This window comes from Anoplopoma fimbria, chromosome 19, assembly GCF_027596085.1.
Source record: "Anoplopoma fimbria isolate UVic2021 breed Golden Eagle Sablefish chromosome 19, Afim_UVic_2022, whole genome shotgun sequence".
NCBI classification, from domain to species: Eukaryota; Metazoa; Chordata; class Actinopteri; order Perciformes; family Anoplopomatidae; genus Anoplopoma; species Anoplopoma fimbria.
The window spans coordinates 5,135,686-5,151,125 of record NC_072467.1 but is presented as its reverse complement, the minus strand read 5'-3'; the positions used below and the strand labels follow the sequence as shown (position 1 = coordinate 5,151,125).

The 15,440-nt window shown below is 40.9% G+C and overlaps 1 protein-coding gene across 1 annotated transcript in view; it reads right to left on the bottom strand.

Moving 5' to 3' along the window:
- LOC129108894 (serine/threonine-protein kinase WNK1-like) overlaps positions 1 to 15,440 on the bottom strand; it is a 28,513-nt gene that overhangs the window by 12,585 nt on the left and 488 nt on the right. The window contains exons 2-9 of the mRNA XM_054620818.1: positions 12,381 to 13,635; positions 4,765 to 4,937; positions 4,176 to 4,396; positions 2,385 to 2,542; positions 1,173 to 1,261; positions 864 to 1,083; positions 641 to 742; positions 86 to 461 (exon numbers count right to left, since the gene is read on the bottom strand). Coding sequence (XP_054476793.1) covers positions 86 to 461; positions 641 to 742; positions 864 to 1,083; positions 1,173 to 1,261; positions 2,385 to 2,542; positions 4,176 to 4,396; positions 4,765 to 4,937; positions 12,381 to 13,166 — 2,125 coding nt within the window. The 5' untranslated portion in view covers positions 13,167 to 13,635. The remainder of the gene's footprint in view (positions 1 to 85; positions 462 to 640; positions 743 to 863; positions 1,084 to 1,172; positions 1,262 to 2,384; positions 2,543 to 4,175; positions 4,397 to 4,764; positions 4,938 to 12,380; positions 13,636 to 15,440) is intronic.

The window sequence follows — 15,440 nt, the reverse complement described above, 5'->3', positions numbered from 1 at the left end:
AAATACCTCTTCAAAAATCAAATAATTTTATTATCATTCAGTGGGCTGTAGGTGTATTTTACTACAAATCCTCTTTCATACACACCTCCTCCAGAGTGCTGTAGTTGTTGGTGCTGGTCGATCTCAGGCTCCTCTGACTCTGGCTGGATGATGGCCACACTCTGACCCTGAACTGGAACTGGGACTTGCCCAGTTGACTGAGGGATGTAAGGATTGCCTTGTGCCATGCCGGCCAGTTGGGTTGACTGAGGAGTGTTATAGATAGAGCTCTGCTGGGATGCAGGTTGGGCAGACATTTGTGTGCCGTGTTGGCTTGGTTGTGGAGGGACATACGGAGCAGGCTGCGTCACTGGGTGGGACTGAGGCACCTCCATGCTTGGCGGTTGGCATGGTTGCTGTGCTGGAGGTAACTGACTCTGCTGTTCTTCTTCTAGCCTTCTCTTCTCTTGATCTTCTCGCACCTTAAAGACAGTCAGCAGCAAATGTATTAAAATCCCTTATGAGAGAACTGACTGTCAACATCTTAACATCACAGCACAGGTACATACACCCTATGACTAAGATAAGAATTCATGCAAAGCACTAAAGCAAATAATAAACAGAAATCCCATTAGATGCACTATGGTGAGTGTGGACCCACCTGCTGCCTCTGTGCTCTCTTGCGACTGATTAAAGACACCCTGTCCTTTATGGCCTTTGCAATGGTCTTGTGGTCACCATCGCACACATAACCAGACTCAACCTAAAGCACAAAGACAATAAATTTACTTTTAAAGATGCAACAAAACTCCTTTAAACAGTTTTTCATTTTTATGTGTTAGTATTAATGATGTGTTGATTAAACTATTAAAAGTTGAATTCACCATTTCCTGAGCCACGTCCTCTGGGACGTCTTTGTTGAGGTCAAAAGAAAACTCAATAGCTTCGTTGTCTTTGTACTTTCCCTTGAGTTTCTTGACATCCTCAATTCGCAGCCACAGCTTAATAGCCTCCATCTCTCCATCGTCTTCTTCTGCCAACTCCACACGCAGCCCTGTGTCCTCCTGGAAGAAGGCATGGTTCAGGAGGTCCTTGATCGAGTACCTAAATAGAGGGAGAGAAGCAGTGAGCAAATATACATTTTCCTGAAGAGACCTAGACTACTTCGTTACATGTGCTCTTGAGTTAGAGACCTTTCGTCCTTGTTCTGGCGAATACATCCCTCGATGATCTCCTTCACTTCAGGAATGGCAACCTTGTCGAAGCTGGCCGGCTTCACCCCCTACAGGAAACAGAGAACCCTGAATGAGAATGGTTCTACTACTCATACAACCTTTTCTTATTACCCTGTGTTCTTCTTCAGCTCAGAGCCTCTACATTAGTACCACAAAACCATTTCTCATATACCAGATGACTGGGATCTTTAAACTATCTTCCTCTTTCAATTGTGTTTAGGAATTAATCTCAAAAGCCACAGTATGAAGAGGACAGGGTTGCTTATGAGAAAGTAAGTTATTGTTAAGTAATGGGTAAAGGATGGCCTGCTTTCTACAGGTTGGCAACAAAAAAATTGCAGAATGTCAGGTGATGGGGAAAAAAACCTCATAAGGCATAAGTCGGTAGTAATAGCAACAGGAAACAGCACGGTGCCACAAGAAAATGGAGGGCTGGCTGAACAGCTGAGCTGAACGATAGAACAGGAAGAACGACGACACTACCTAAATATAGGCTCAACACCACATAGCACTTTTTTTATCTAGTGAGTCCTATTTGTGGATATAAAGAGAGCGGCAGAGCTCAATACTTGGCAGTGGGGTAAATAGAAAAGTCCTGTTGAGTCATGTGGCAATAACTTCAGTATTTGCACTTTTCAGTAAATGATAAACTGAGGGTATAGGCATACTTTTCTAGGCCTATTTCATAGACACTCTAGGAACAGGTTATTTTACAATTGCTTGAGCATGCATAATATCAGTGACTATGCATTTATAAAATTATCCAGCACTAACTGTAAGAATACAACTTAAAATATATGTTTTTTTTCCCTATGACAGTAACTGTCTTTCAGTCATCATAAAAAGACTGAACCATAAGCCGTTAGTAAAATAGCAGAACTTCGGCTTGTTTAGCTTTATCAATCATCCACTCGTCAGGTCCAGGTGCTTAATTAATAAATATAAAAATAAAGCTAAGGGGCCAGTGAATTAATCTGGGAGATACAGGAATGTAATGACCTCAGGAGGTGAAATACAACAATAGATGAAATAAATGTAATGTAAGCTTGATAAAGAGGTGTCAGCAGGAATATAATATCAGTCCAGAATGAGACACTAGCCTTCTTGGCACATAGGAAGAGGTGAAGGCAGGGCAGAGGGGTGACATGGAGTGTTGAAAAAAATACTTACGCTGGTAACTCTGCGGTAGATCTGTGCAGCATTCTGGCACTCTGAGTAAGGGTACTCTGAGGTGGCCATCTCCAGCATGCACATTCCAAAGGCATACACATCCACTGACTCGTCGTACTTCTCCTCATACATCTCAGGCGCCATGAACTCAGGGGTACCTTAAATCAAAACAACTATTCAGAACTCTCGAACTCCCTTACTGATTGAGCGGGCTTCTCACAACCCATTGCCCCTCTGCTCCTCTAACCCGTGAGGGGTTGAGGAAGAGGAGGATGAGAGGAGTGACCAGCCTGTTGACATCTCCTGGAGTTGAACCTGTGAGGTGAAAGTTGGAAGAGAGAGAAGAAAAAAAAGAAAGAAAAGGGGGAGGAAAGTAAAAAAGAGACAGAAAACAAAAAAGGAGGGAGAGGCTGGGCTCAGTTAGACTGCATAGAAGAAAGCACGCGTTTGTCTGTGTAAGACCTTAACATGTTGGGATACAAGAATGCGACTGAGGTAGCCAATGTGCAGAACACACTTGTTAGCCAAAATGAATGTTATTTGCAATCGCCAAAAGGAGGGTTACCCATGCCAGATTACAGTGAAATTTTTCAAAGGAATGTCAATTATATTTGCAAGAGATATAGGACTAGCTATGGAAATAACTTTTGTCAAGACCTTACCTTACAACCACATTGTTTTTTATAAAAAACTTACCTTTCGAAGTCTGACTTACCATTTTGTCTTGACCTGCAGAAGGAAACTGTTATGGTCAAGGCTGAGAGAAGCAGATCCCATAGCTAGTTACTGTGCTCAGCAGTGTGTCTTTGCACATCGGCCTTGTTCTATTTATTGATCATTTTACATTTAATCTCAGGTCTTACACAGAAAAACTGGTTATTTGAATGTAATTGTTTTTGATATTGATGTGTGTTACAGCACACTGTCACACTTACCAGGCCCATTAAGTTCATACTTACTCAATGACCAGCAGTACCCTATTCATTCCAAACAGCAGAATGGGGCACAGCTGAGGCTAGAGCCTACATTTTAAAAACATACCCAAGAATGTGAAAGTAAAAAAAAAAAAAAAACGAAAATAAAACAAACAAAAAACGAAAGGCCAAAGGCTGATAGAGAGAAAGTGGGCAGAGCTTCCTGGACACAAAGATGGATCAAAAAGATCCTGCGACCCTGCAATATTTTAAAAGACAGTAAGAGACAAACACTAGAAAAAAAAAACCTGTTGAGGCAAACCCATAGAAAGAGAGATGTTAAATATTATATACATATATAACTGGCAAACAGACCACATATTTCCAAACCACAGAACAAAGACCAGTCTAAGACAGAAGCAAAGGCTATACCTTAAGCAATGGCCAGGTTAGCCTGCAAGAAGGCATGAAAACTATTATAATAATGATATTAATATTTAACAATATGAGAAGTGTTAGGCGCTACTTACATTCAGTAGGTGCCTGGAAAAAAAATTCTCTTTTTTTTGAGAAACATGGAAAAGAAATATTCTGTACAATGACCAAAGTTGATAGAGTCACTGTGCGAGTGTAAAGAGAGAAAGCCTTGTGGTTATCTGCCTAAGATTACCACAGTGTTTGGCCTCCATTTGAGCTGTGGTTTGAGAGACAGCTGAAACGCTGTGGTCTGTTTTTTAACCACATCGTCAGAAAAACAAGCCGTAGGAAGATACCCGCTTAAACACTATCACTTTCAATACAAACATGATATGACCTTAGAAAAGGTACTGCCCCACAGCAGAAGGGACTAGAGGTAGAAATGACTTCGGAGTCGTACCTATAACACTCTTGGCAAATGATGCTCGCTTCAGTGTGGCCAGTCCCAAGTCTCCAATCTTGACGGATCCTGTCGGGCCTGTGATGAAAATATTGTCGCACTTAAGGTCCCTGTGGATGATGGGGGGAGCCCGAGTATGAAGGAAGTGGAGCCCTTTGAGGATTTGTCTACACCAGCTTCGCAGCACTTTAATTTTCATCACCTTGAACCGTTTCAGATATCTGCAAAATAATAGTTTATCATTTTCACATATCCTCAGAGGAACGCAGAAATAAAAATGCAAAGCAAATGCAGTATTTTCATGTATACTTATCAGTAAAAGCACCTAACAAGAATGTACTTTTTAAAAAAAAATTGTACTGAAAAATGTATTTTATGGATATCAAAATGTACTCATTACATTACCAGTTAATACAAAGTTTAACAAATTCTGTTTTCTAACATATGAGACAAATGGTCAGAAGATTGTTATAGTAATGGAATAGTAATGATGATTCTCTGATAATCAAAATGGTGCAGTCCTAATGTATAAGGTATGTATGAGATGTGTATTAATGTGTTTGTTGGTTCTAGCTAGTTTGAGACTCACGTTTTGAGTGTGCCAGAAGTCATGAGTTCAGTGACCAGAACAATGCACTTCCTGCCTTTGGAGGGTCCCTCCCAGGAGTCGTAAAAGCGGACAATGTTGGGATGCTGTAGTCCCTTTAACATCCCTGCTTCCTCCTTAAAGCGCTGCCGCTCTGTTTTTGACAGCTTACGATCCTGCATGAGATAAAGAGGAAATACTTGAAAATGTCACACATCACAGAGGGCAGCACTATTAGAAATATACATATTCATTTGGATTGATTGAATTTTAATAATGCATTAATGAAAAAAAACGGTAATGTGCAACTATCTGGCACTATTAATACAAATGTCAAGTAAAACATTTTTTCTAACCCTATTCCAGTTAGCATCTGATTTTCCTATTTATAAGAAAACTATTTTTATTATACAGCCAACTTGATATTGCAGGTTTGAACAGCTGAGAAACAGGAAATAAGGAGTAAAATGCCTTTCAAAGTTCAACTGAAAGGTGGTGCAATTTTCATATATCCTTCATACATACTCTGGCACAAGTACATAAATATATAGTTTTGGGCGTAAGGATGTGGTCCGGTTTTCTCTGGTGAACTCCTGTGAACCAAATTATATTTGTCTAGCTTTGTCCTAGATACCAAGAAAACCAATACAAGGAAGGAGCCACAGCATGACTGAGAATAAGAGCATCAGAGCAGAGTAGACTTTAATTTCAAAGAAATAAACAAATAATCTGGCTTGTTACACCAAATCAAATCTACCTATAAGGACAGTAACTTTGGCTAGGTACGTAATGTTAATTTAGACAAAACTATGTATCATTATCCACAATATCAAGAATGATAGATTAGAATAAATATAATCATGACATATGGCCCAGCCCTTTGGATACCGACCATATCATGTACGAGGCTAATGTGCTCACAGCGGCCTGTCTTCTAAATGATGCTATAGATGAAAAAGTCAACAAATGTCTAGCAGTTGATGGGTTTGGCAATTAATCATAGCAAATGTATGCAAATCTGAATGCATGGTCTTCCAGAAACACGCATGACTAAAGAGCAGCAAGCCCATGCGAGTTAGACGTGCTCAGTGAAACCCTGCAATCAAATACCTCCCTTTAAACCCCCCAGGGTATGGCCACAGGCCAAGCTGTCCAGGAAATTCAGCTCTTTGTGAGTGGAGAGTGAAGATTTTACTTTGTGTGTCGGCAGGAGACAGAAAAGACTTTAAAGGGACACATATCACAAATAAAAAAAATAAAAAACATAAATGAAATTGCTACAGCCTCTGTGTAAGGTATTTTGGAGGTTTGTGGTTGAATGTCTGGGGGCAACATAAGGCAGATAAAATAAGAAGTTAAAGGGAGATGTACGTTAACAATTAGGAACAAGGGAGGACAATTAATCAGGGAGCAATATCAGTAAACACAAGGTGAGGGTAAAAGTGGCGAGTAATGGAGGCTCAACCATGCACTTGAACCAACTGACCTACTTTCCAGAGTTTATATCCGTTAGTGGTTCCCACAGCCTTATTCTAAAAATGGGGGAAGAGGTGGATCACTGGTGGAGCTGAGGTAGGCCTGCATAACACTGCAGAGGAGACAGCTGGCGGATAGTGATCCGGTATGGCCCGCACCTGTCACTCAAAGCGGCCACGCCCTCAATATATGGCTTACTTTAAGCCCTAATATAATTTTAACAGGTAAATTGTATTAAATTTCAACCCCTGTATTGTTATCATGAACAGGGAAATTAGACTAAAACTGTTTCTGTACTAGGGTGTTAACAGGTTTATTTTTGTAAGTATGAGGATTGACTCGCTTTTTGAGCCAGCCTCAAGCATTCCCTGTAAGTGACAATGTATGTTACTGCTTAACAGACATCTACTTTAACAACTGAAAAGGAAATAGACAAAAATTCACTCCAAAACACTACCCTCCTAACGTTTTTTCCATTAGAAACAGGATACGCCGAGACAAACTAATTACATAGCTCTCTTAAAAGTATGCATGACTAAGGGCCTGTATAAACCTTCCAGGAATTTACGACATTGCAATCATATGACACACATCTCACTCTCTTTGACAGTCACTTGAAATAGTTATTTGGCCTTTGCCATGTCCTGCTGCTAATGTCACTAGGAACAGCGTGTGGTAGTCTCCAGGTATCCTGATTAGAGAAGCCCAAACATATCCACTTGTCCAATGAGGAAAACGGCAAAAATGATCTTTTGGGCACATTTGCTTGACTGACAGATGTCTCTCCCTATCAGCTTAGGTTAGTGTGCCTTGCTTATCCCACCTCAGCCCAATTTAGTCTCACCAATCTTTGCCACAATTCAATAATCTAGCATGAGAAACTCACAAAGATGGTATGAATTTGTTAAACCTCACACCAGGCCTAAAATGCATTAATCCCTTACATCAACACATTTGAGTTGCTTTCATAGATTGTGTCCATTTTATTTTATTTTTTTACAGTTGAAAGTATCTTCATAGTCAACATACCATTTTGTGGGAGAGGTTTTAAATGTATATAAATGAGGAAACCTAGACTGGCTGGCACTCGGAGGACAACAGCCGCTGCAGTTGAATCACAGCAGCATCTGATAGAGTTGGCATGAGTCAGCTCACTAAATAGCTGCGTTGCCATCACTGCCTGCAACATCAGAACTCCAAGCTGTGAAAAGCTGCCCCTGTCAAGTCTCTGAACATGATGAAGCAAGAGAAAGAGTGCATGCGAAAGAGTATAGCAAATGTTTATGTAAAATAATTTCTAGAAATATATACAGTATGAGAATGCTGCAAAATTCCATCCATCTGCGTGTTTGCCACTAACCGGGGGCTGTACGCTCCATGTAAGCTTCCAAAGTTTGATTATTGGATTGAATCCAAACTGGCAGAAACAAGAAATGACCCACACCGTCATCTTGTCCTTTTGAACATTTGCTGATCCGGCAGCAGTCAGAACTGACCCCTGGTTTTGCACTGGCTGAATTCAAGCTAACTGCTAAAGATAGGTTTAAGCTTGCAGTAGTAAGGCCGGCGTGAGGTGCGTAAACCAGTAAATCACGTCTTCATAACTTGCGCGTCCAGTGCCAAGACTCGGCAAGTGGTCGCGCCGCTTGGTCGTGCACCTCTGAGTTTTTGTAACTAGGCAATCACTGTGCACTGTGTGTGTTTAATATCTTAATATATAGTAATATCTATTAGAATTGTGATTATAATTCACCCTATATTGCCAACACTATCTGAACAACTCCATAACCTGAGGCATTTCCAGCCAATGTGAATCACATCTAATGCCATGTAACAACAGTATCGCCAAAGCAGAACCAAAAAAAACTGCTTCCAGGCGAAGTCATCATCATAAATAAACCAACAATCCCAAAAATAGACTGTTAAAAAGGCCTGTGATCATGCCAAGGGCTGGCTCTGTCAGGTCCCTGCTCTGAGGTTGACACTGAGGGCGAGTGGAAGCCTCCTGTATAACATTGGTTGAGATCTGGGTAACAGCTGAAGGGCCTGAAAGCCAAGAAGCCATATTAAACAGTTCCACCATAAATGTTACTTCGTCACTGCACCAAGTGCAGTATGTCTTTATGACATTTTAGTGTTCCCATGACATTGTGACACATGGTAATGAGGTCGAAGATCAATGTGACTGTTAAACTGTCAGCAGATGACGATATGATGCATCCAAGCTATTTCACAATCTGCCAGTATGACTATTCATCTTATCTGAATGCTGTAGAAAAGAAAGCTAGGCATCCACTTCAAATACAGAAAAAGAAGAAGAGGGTCCCAAAAGGCACAAAAAGAACCACCATAATGAAAGTTGAAATGCTTAAAATCTTCCTATAGATTAATATTTATTTTGCTCTGTGTGATTTTGTTGATTTGTGAGAATCACACGGTTCAATAAATACATATTTTTGTCAAGCAAGGTACTTTCAACTGTTATTATCTGGAAAAAGCCTTTGCACGTTCATTATTCCATAGATAATGTACGTATTAGAAGAATGTAAAATAAATTTCAGAATACATACAAATATATTATAGGTTTATTTGAAACCTCTTACAGCTTATTGGCAGATGAGTGCTAAAGTTAAGTTTGAAACATGTTTTGTCACAGTCAGATGAATCAAGACCTTGCATCAAGAAAGGGGCTGAATAATTGGTTAAAATAACTGCAATAATTATGAGCATGATTGTTTAAAATATTTGATTTTCTTTCCATAAATTATACACCATGCATGTATTGGCAATCTATGTGGAGTAGAAGCAAATGTATCTGGTTAAGACAGCCCTGCAACATGTCTGATCGTTATAGGCGTGGAACTTTTTTGATTTAAAGATGTATTATGATGCGTCAAACTGTGTTTTGCTGTCATTTACTGTCAGTCTCACTTGTTTCTTATCTATCCTCTCCTCTCTTCATCCTTACTTTGTTTTATCTAACAAATAGAAATAAGCAATCAATATTCAAAGTGTTATAGTAAACCTAAAAGACTACCAATCATGAAGAGTAATTACTCACAAATCACTATGTTAACCTACTTTTGTATAGCATGTCACTCCCAGCGGATGCCATAAGCCAGCTGGACAGCTCCCATAGCTTCTAAAGGATGCCTGGGGTTTTATTTCACATCTTTCAATGTGTGGCTTCAGCCGGTACTGGAGAGGAAGGAGGTGGTGAGGCAGCGAGTGGAAGATGACATGGTTGAAGATAGATGAGTGAGCAAGAAAAGGGAGGCTCCTAAATATATTTATCTTCTTTCCCTCGACTTCCTCTCTGTGGTGACCTACTTATTGTTCAGACATGCCTGCAACGTGAGATCCGAAACAAAAGGGTGGACGCTAGAGTTTTTTTGAGAATTGTGGACAGATGGCTTTCCAGACTAAATAAGTCAAAGCCATTTTCTTTTTTACTTTATATTCTAAAGCCTCTAGCCAAGGTTAAGGCATGGCCTGAAGTAAGACAAACTTGATTGGTTGTTCAATTAGTCCACCACTCTGGTCCAAAGAGAAATATCTCTAACTCCTGAGGAACCTGTCATGACATTTGGTACCAAATTTCAACTTGTGTAACAATACAGGTCATGACAGCACACCTCTAGAACAAAGAAATTCCAGTCAGCCTCGGGTTGTATTTGAGATTGAATAATAATTTCAGTTTCATAGAACCAGTGTCATAAAACGTATTTTTTCTACATGGTACCCTAACAGAAAAATGTAATGAAATAAAAAGACCCACGTGAAAACACTTTTGTGTCAACTTAAGGTCGATCTTTCCATTTAATTTCACACTATTGGTAGGGATCTGAGAAATCCAAAACCATTTTTCATGGTTTTTAGGTGTGTATTGGGAATAACAGCAACATATTAGGGGAAGATTAAAGGATTTTATGAGGGAAAACCTGTCAGGCTTGTTGCATTAGCATACAGGCAAGGGGTCTGCTGTTGCATCCAGCTGACACCAAATTACAAGTGAACCAAAAATTCTGCATCACTGATTCTGGCATTAACAGGAAACAAAACAATAAGCAAATTAACAGGATGAGCCCTTACTCGGTTCTTGAGCAGTGCAATTTTAAAATGAGATGATGGAATTTGCTTTTAAGAAGGATGATGCATTTTTTAATTAAACCGAAGTAGAAAGATGTCAATATACTTCCATTACTGTCAAAATCTACAAAGCGGTAATGGCTGTATTTAAATAAATGTTTGAAAAGACAATGAACAATTAAAACTCTAAAGATAATAGTATATCTTTCACATTATTTTCCACAAAATATACCCTTGGCATACATGTGGAATGTAACACTAGCACTTGAGTGATCATGGGACAGCTTTAACAACCATGTGAGAGGGGATTTCAGCTTCTTATGTGTAGCTGAACAGTTGCTAGTACTGAAACTCGAGTTGACAAAAGGAACTAAAGGGAATGAGAATATCAGGTTACATGCTCATTTTTGAGAACTGACCATGCGCCCAAAACAAAGCTGTTTCTCAATCAACTGCAAAACGTTTATATAAATCACTTCTTGGCACTGGATTGGTCTGCGATACAAGTGGTAACAGACAAAGACCCGACTAGATCCTGCACCAAGTTTAAGTACGCCTGAAAAGAGAGGCAGTTACACCTTGTCAGTCTGGGCAAATCGTGCTCTTAAAACAACACGATCAAGATGGGTACATTTAGGTTCATAAGAAGTCACAGGAGACTAAGAGAATCTTTTTCTGTCTCATAATAAACCAATTAGTCTGCTAATGTTCTTTCAACCATCAATCCAAAACCCTAATCAACACATAATCCTGAATCTCTTCGGTAACCTGGCTCTGGTAATCTTTAAAGGTCCATTAATCATTAGTTATGGCCTTCACGCTAAACAATCAACAGCTTTTAGGTGCAGCCTTCATCTCACATTTTCATTTATGTAAAAGACTGAAATATGGGAAAATGTGAGGAAGTTAAAAGGGCAGTGGGTGGACAGATAGTTTAGAAGCAGGCTTTGGCAGGCCGAGTATTGCACTTCACACAGGAGATTCCTCTGTCAGGAATGTGACCCATTTTACATTCACACAAGCATTCAGAGCAGGAATGCACTGAGCATGCGCGTGATTTGGTCTGTGTGAGGGGGGGGGGGGGGGGCATGTGTCTGTAATCTTCACATTGTTCTGAAACCAGTGTGCATGTGTAGCTGTGGTTGTATGTGCTGCCGTGTGAGGCCTCTCATGACGGGGTGAAAACGTGACAGTAAAAGCAAACATTCATGTGGTGAATGAGGTCAAGTGTTGCTATGGGCCATGTTGCTGCCTTAACTGGACAGACAGTTGAGCTAGCATTTTTTTTCCTCAAGCATTTGAAGCATTTTGAAGGAAATCACTGACTGAAGCAAAATGTTGAATTATTTAGTACAGGAACAGTGTATTTAGATATACTTAATATCAAATGGGTTCAATAATTAAGTATATTTATATAATTATTTTAAATCATATATAATGTCCTCTCCCATTGTTAAAATTGAATATGAAAATTACTTCTGACTATGTCAACTCCGATCACTAGAGCTGCAATGAAACAAAGTACCTTGAATTGAAATTAACCTTGAATCTGGTTCAATGTAACTTCCTGCATTGGGCATTCCTTAGTCATAGTATGAAAAGATGAATTGTACAAGCCTTGATAAGTTCTGGTAATTTGCCGATGTTTTAAGGTGAACAGTTTTTACTTGAGACATTCAGTCAAGTGCGGTCACGACAACCAGTATGGACCTAACTGCACCAACAAAAAAAAAGCATAATGGGGAAATGGGAAGTTTTTTGGTATACTTTGCTGACAAACAATATGCAAAGCGACGGAAAGGGAAATGTTAGTTTTGTCTCTCAGAGCAGAAATGACTCAGGTAACAGTGTGAAAGGAAATTGCTTTGGCTCTACTCCACCATGCGTAAGCCTGACAAATCCAAACAGCCTAAACAAAAGGAGATGATGACACTTGCACTAGGAATGCAACACTAAATGTGACTCGATTAAAGAACATTCAAAACTGATATCAACTGATAGCAATAGCAGTTTTTAAGTAAGTTCTTAGAATAATGGTTATCCCAATTTCATACCTGCAGCTCACACCAAGCCACCTCAACGGTGGTCTCCGTGTCCAGGCCTTTGTAGACAGTCTTGAAGGAGCCACGTCCAATTTCTATATCGAACTTTAGGAAACGCCCATCTGGTGATGTTCCCACTGCTTTGGTTTCTGCCTCTTCAATGTCATCCTGCACTTTTTTCTCAGCTTCTCTCTGCTCTGCCTCTGCTCGTGCCTTGGCAGTCTCCTTATCCTCTTCTTCCCCCTCTTCTTCATGATGTACCTTCACTTCAGTGGTGCTTTCAGGTTCTGTTTGACTTGGCAATTCTGTTCCTAAGCCTGGTGTGGAGAATGCTGCTATAACCACCTCTCCATCAGCGGTATCTTGTACAATGGCAGGCTCCTGCTCTGAAGGCACTACATCCACCTTGGTTATTTCTTTTCCTTGTTCTCCTCCTTTTCCACTTTCAGCAGACTCTTGATCTTGAGCTAAACTTGGTTCAGCCCGCGGCAAACGAGCAGCAGGAGCCACCAGTTGCCGCTGGGGGACGGCTTCTCGTTGCTGAACCCGTTGAGGTGCAGGTATGGGGATCTTGCTGGGTAAAGGGAGGGCCAATGCTGTGGCATTAGAATCACTGATGACACTGCGGCGCAAGAAACGGTGTTCAGGGTTACATCGATCACGCTCCATGGTGTGATGCCGACGTCGAACTTCTGTCGGCCGGCACTCACTCACCATCGAATCTGAACTGGGGCCATTTCCACTCTTCTGAGGGGGAGCCAGGTACTTCACCATTTTGTCGTCTGGCTTTTCCGACATCCCACCACCCACACAAAGCGTAAGGGGGTACACTAACTGAAAAAAATTAAAATAAGGAGACTTCCATGTCGGCCATATAGGCTTATGTTAGCAGTATTGATCTGTGCTTTAAAAAGAAAGGAAAAAAAGATAGAAAGTCTTACAACTTCTATCTCCAGCTATCTTTTTTAATAATCAAAGACGGTCTTTATATATATACTGCAGAGATTGGAGGTGCTGGATGGGAGGTGTTCTCTTGTAATTGGTAAAAGAGAGAACACCACAGCAGAACACAGAGTGTTGAGGTTGATACACAAGTCTCTTTAGGTCCACACCATCCATCCTGTAAGACACAGGGTGCAGCTTCTTTCAAGCATAAGGAATCACTGGCGAGGAAGAAACATGCACAGCCCACAAAAGGCACCAAACTTCCTACTGCACGTAAAGGCAAGAAGGCCAAACACTCGGAATGTGCTCCAGTCCTGTTTCACTGCAAGAGAAAAAAAAAGAAGAAAAGCTGCATGTCATGTTTTTAAAAGTAACCAACATTATGTCAAATGTCAACAAGATCTGTAAGAGACAAGCCTAAGTGTTCACAAGTAGAATTTACAGTATACATGCTTTCATTTGAAGCACAGCTGAAATAAACAACATATCTAGTGCAGAGTATCATTTGATCATTTTGGGATTCACTTTTGATCCCCCCCTCCTAATAACAGTTGCTGTCTTGCCCAGGGACACAATGTAGGCACATGCTGGCATTCGCATTGGCTTCATTGCAGTAACTCATAGGCAATTTGATTGTACATTGCAGCTGTGCCGTATTGGTATACCGTTTCAATTTGTATAGTACGCATTAAGTGTTTATCTAATTTATAGTTGATGCATTTAGAAGTATGTTATGTGGCACAAATTACAAATGCATTCCACAGCTCTCCAGAATGACACACTAACCTCTTAATGCCTCACATTTGTTTAAGACCATAAGTAACTAATTGGGCTCAGCTGATAGCTGATTCCTTCTCAAACTAACTATATACCATTAATCATGAGGTTAGAGAACATCGTCTGAATATCTAATATCAAGTACATTGTTAAACATGCAGAGATATAAAACTACAAACATATGCCAAATGCATACGATCGGTCAAATGTAGATTGATTGTTAGTATTTTTATATTTCTATTATGCGTTTGTCAAATGCAGGCATGCAATGACAATCGCATTGCTTATTAGTCATCTATTACCTCTCATGGTTGCAGCCATTACCAGCTGAGGCAACCACAACGTCGAGTTAATGTTAGCAGCAATAACACTGCCATCAATGACAGAATCAAGTCAAATGCTATCTAACGCCAGCCTCGTCCTACGTACCCACATCTTCGCCATCCTAAAAGTGACACCACGTCCATTTGAAATGGCAACACCAAGCATACAAAGCAAGGAGGAGCGACGTCTCTTTGTTAGCTCGCTAACAAGCGGAGCTAGTTAGCGTTAGCTCATCTTTAACCAGGGGAGCGTTAACCAGCGAGGACCGACGTCCGCGTCACGTCGCCCTACGACACACTCATGTGAGCAACTCAGCTCAACGAGATGTTTCAGTGGAGACATGTTAACCCAAGTTACCTGTAAACGTCATCATTGACACACGCGTTTACCTTATGTGTACACCTGTACCTACCCAGGGCCGGTTATCCCCCGAGTGAGCAACACCACAGGCCGCGATAACACACCAGAGACGTGTGAGGCCAGCTGGATATCTACCAGGCTTTGACAAATAGCGCCACACTGCTACCTAGCATGCTAACGTTAGCTGCGGCTAGCATGCTAACGTTAGACACAGCTAGCTCACGTTAGCTGCAGCTAGCATGCTAACGTTAGACACAGCTAGCTCATGTTAGCTGCAGCTAGCATGCTAACGTTAGACACAGCTAGCTCACGTTAGCTGCAGCTAGCATGCTAACGTTAGACACAGCTAGCTCACGTTAGCTACAGCTAGCATGCTAACGTTAGACACAGCTAGCTCACGTTAGCTACAGCTAGCATGCTAATGTTAGCTGCAGCTAGCTCACGTTAGACACAGCTAGCTCACGTTAGCTGCAGCTAGCATGCTAACGTTAGACACAGCTAGCTCACGTTAGCTACAGCTAGCATGCTAACTTTAGCTGCAGCTAGCTCACGTTAGCTGCAGCTAGCATGCTAACGTTAGCTGCAGCGTGCTACCGTGAGCGGGGCTGCCTCGCTGGTGGCCTAACAGACTAGACCCACCTCCTGGTTGTCTCCATTCAGTGTAAT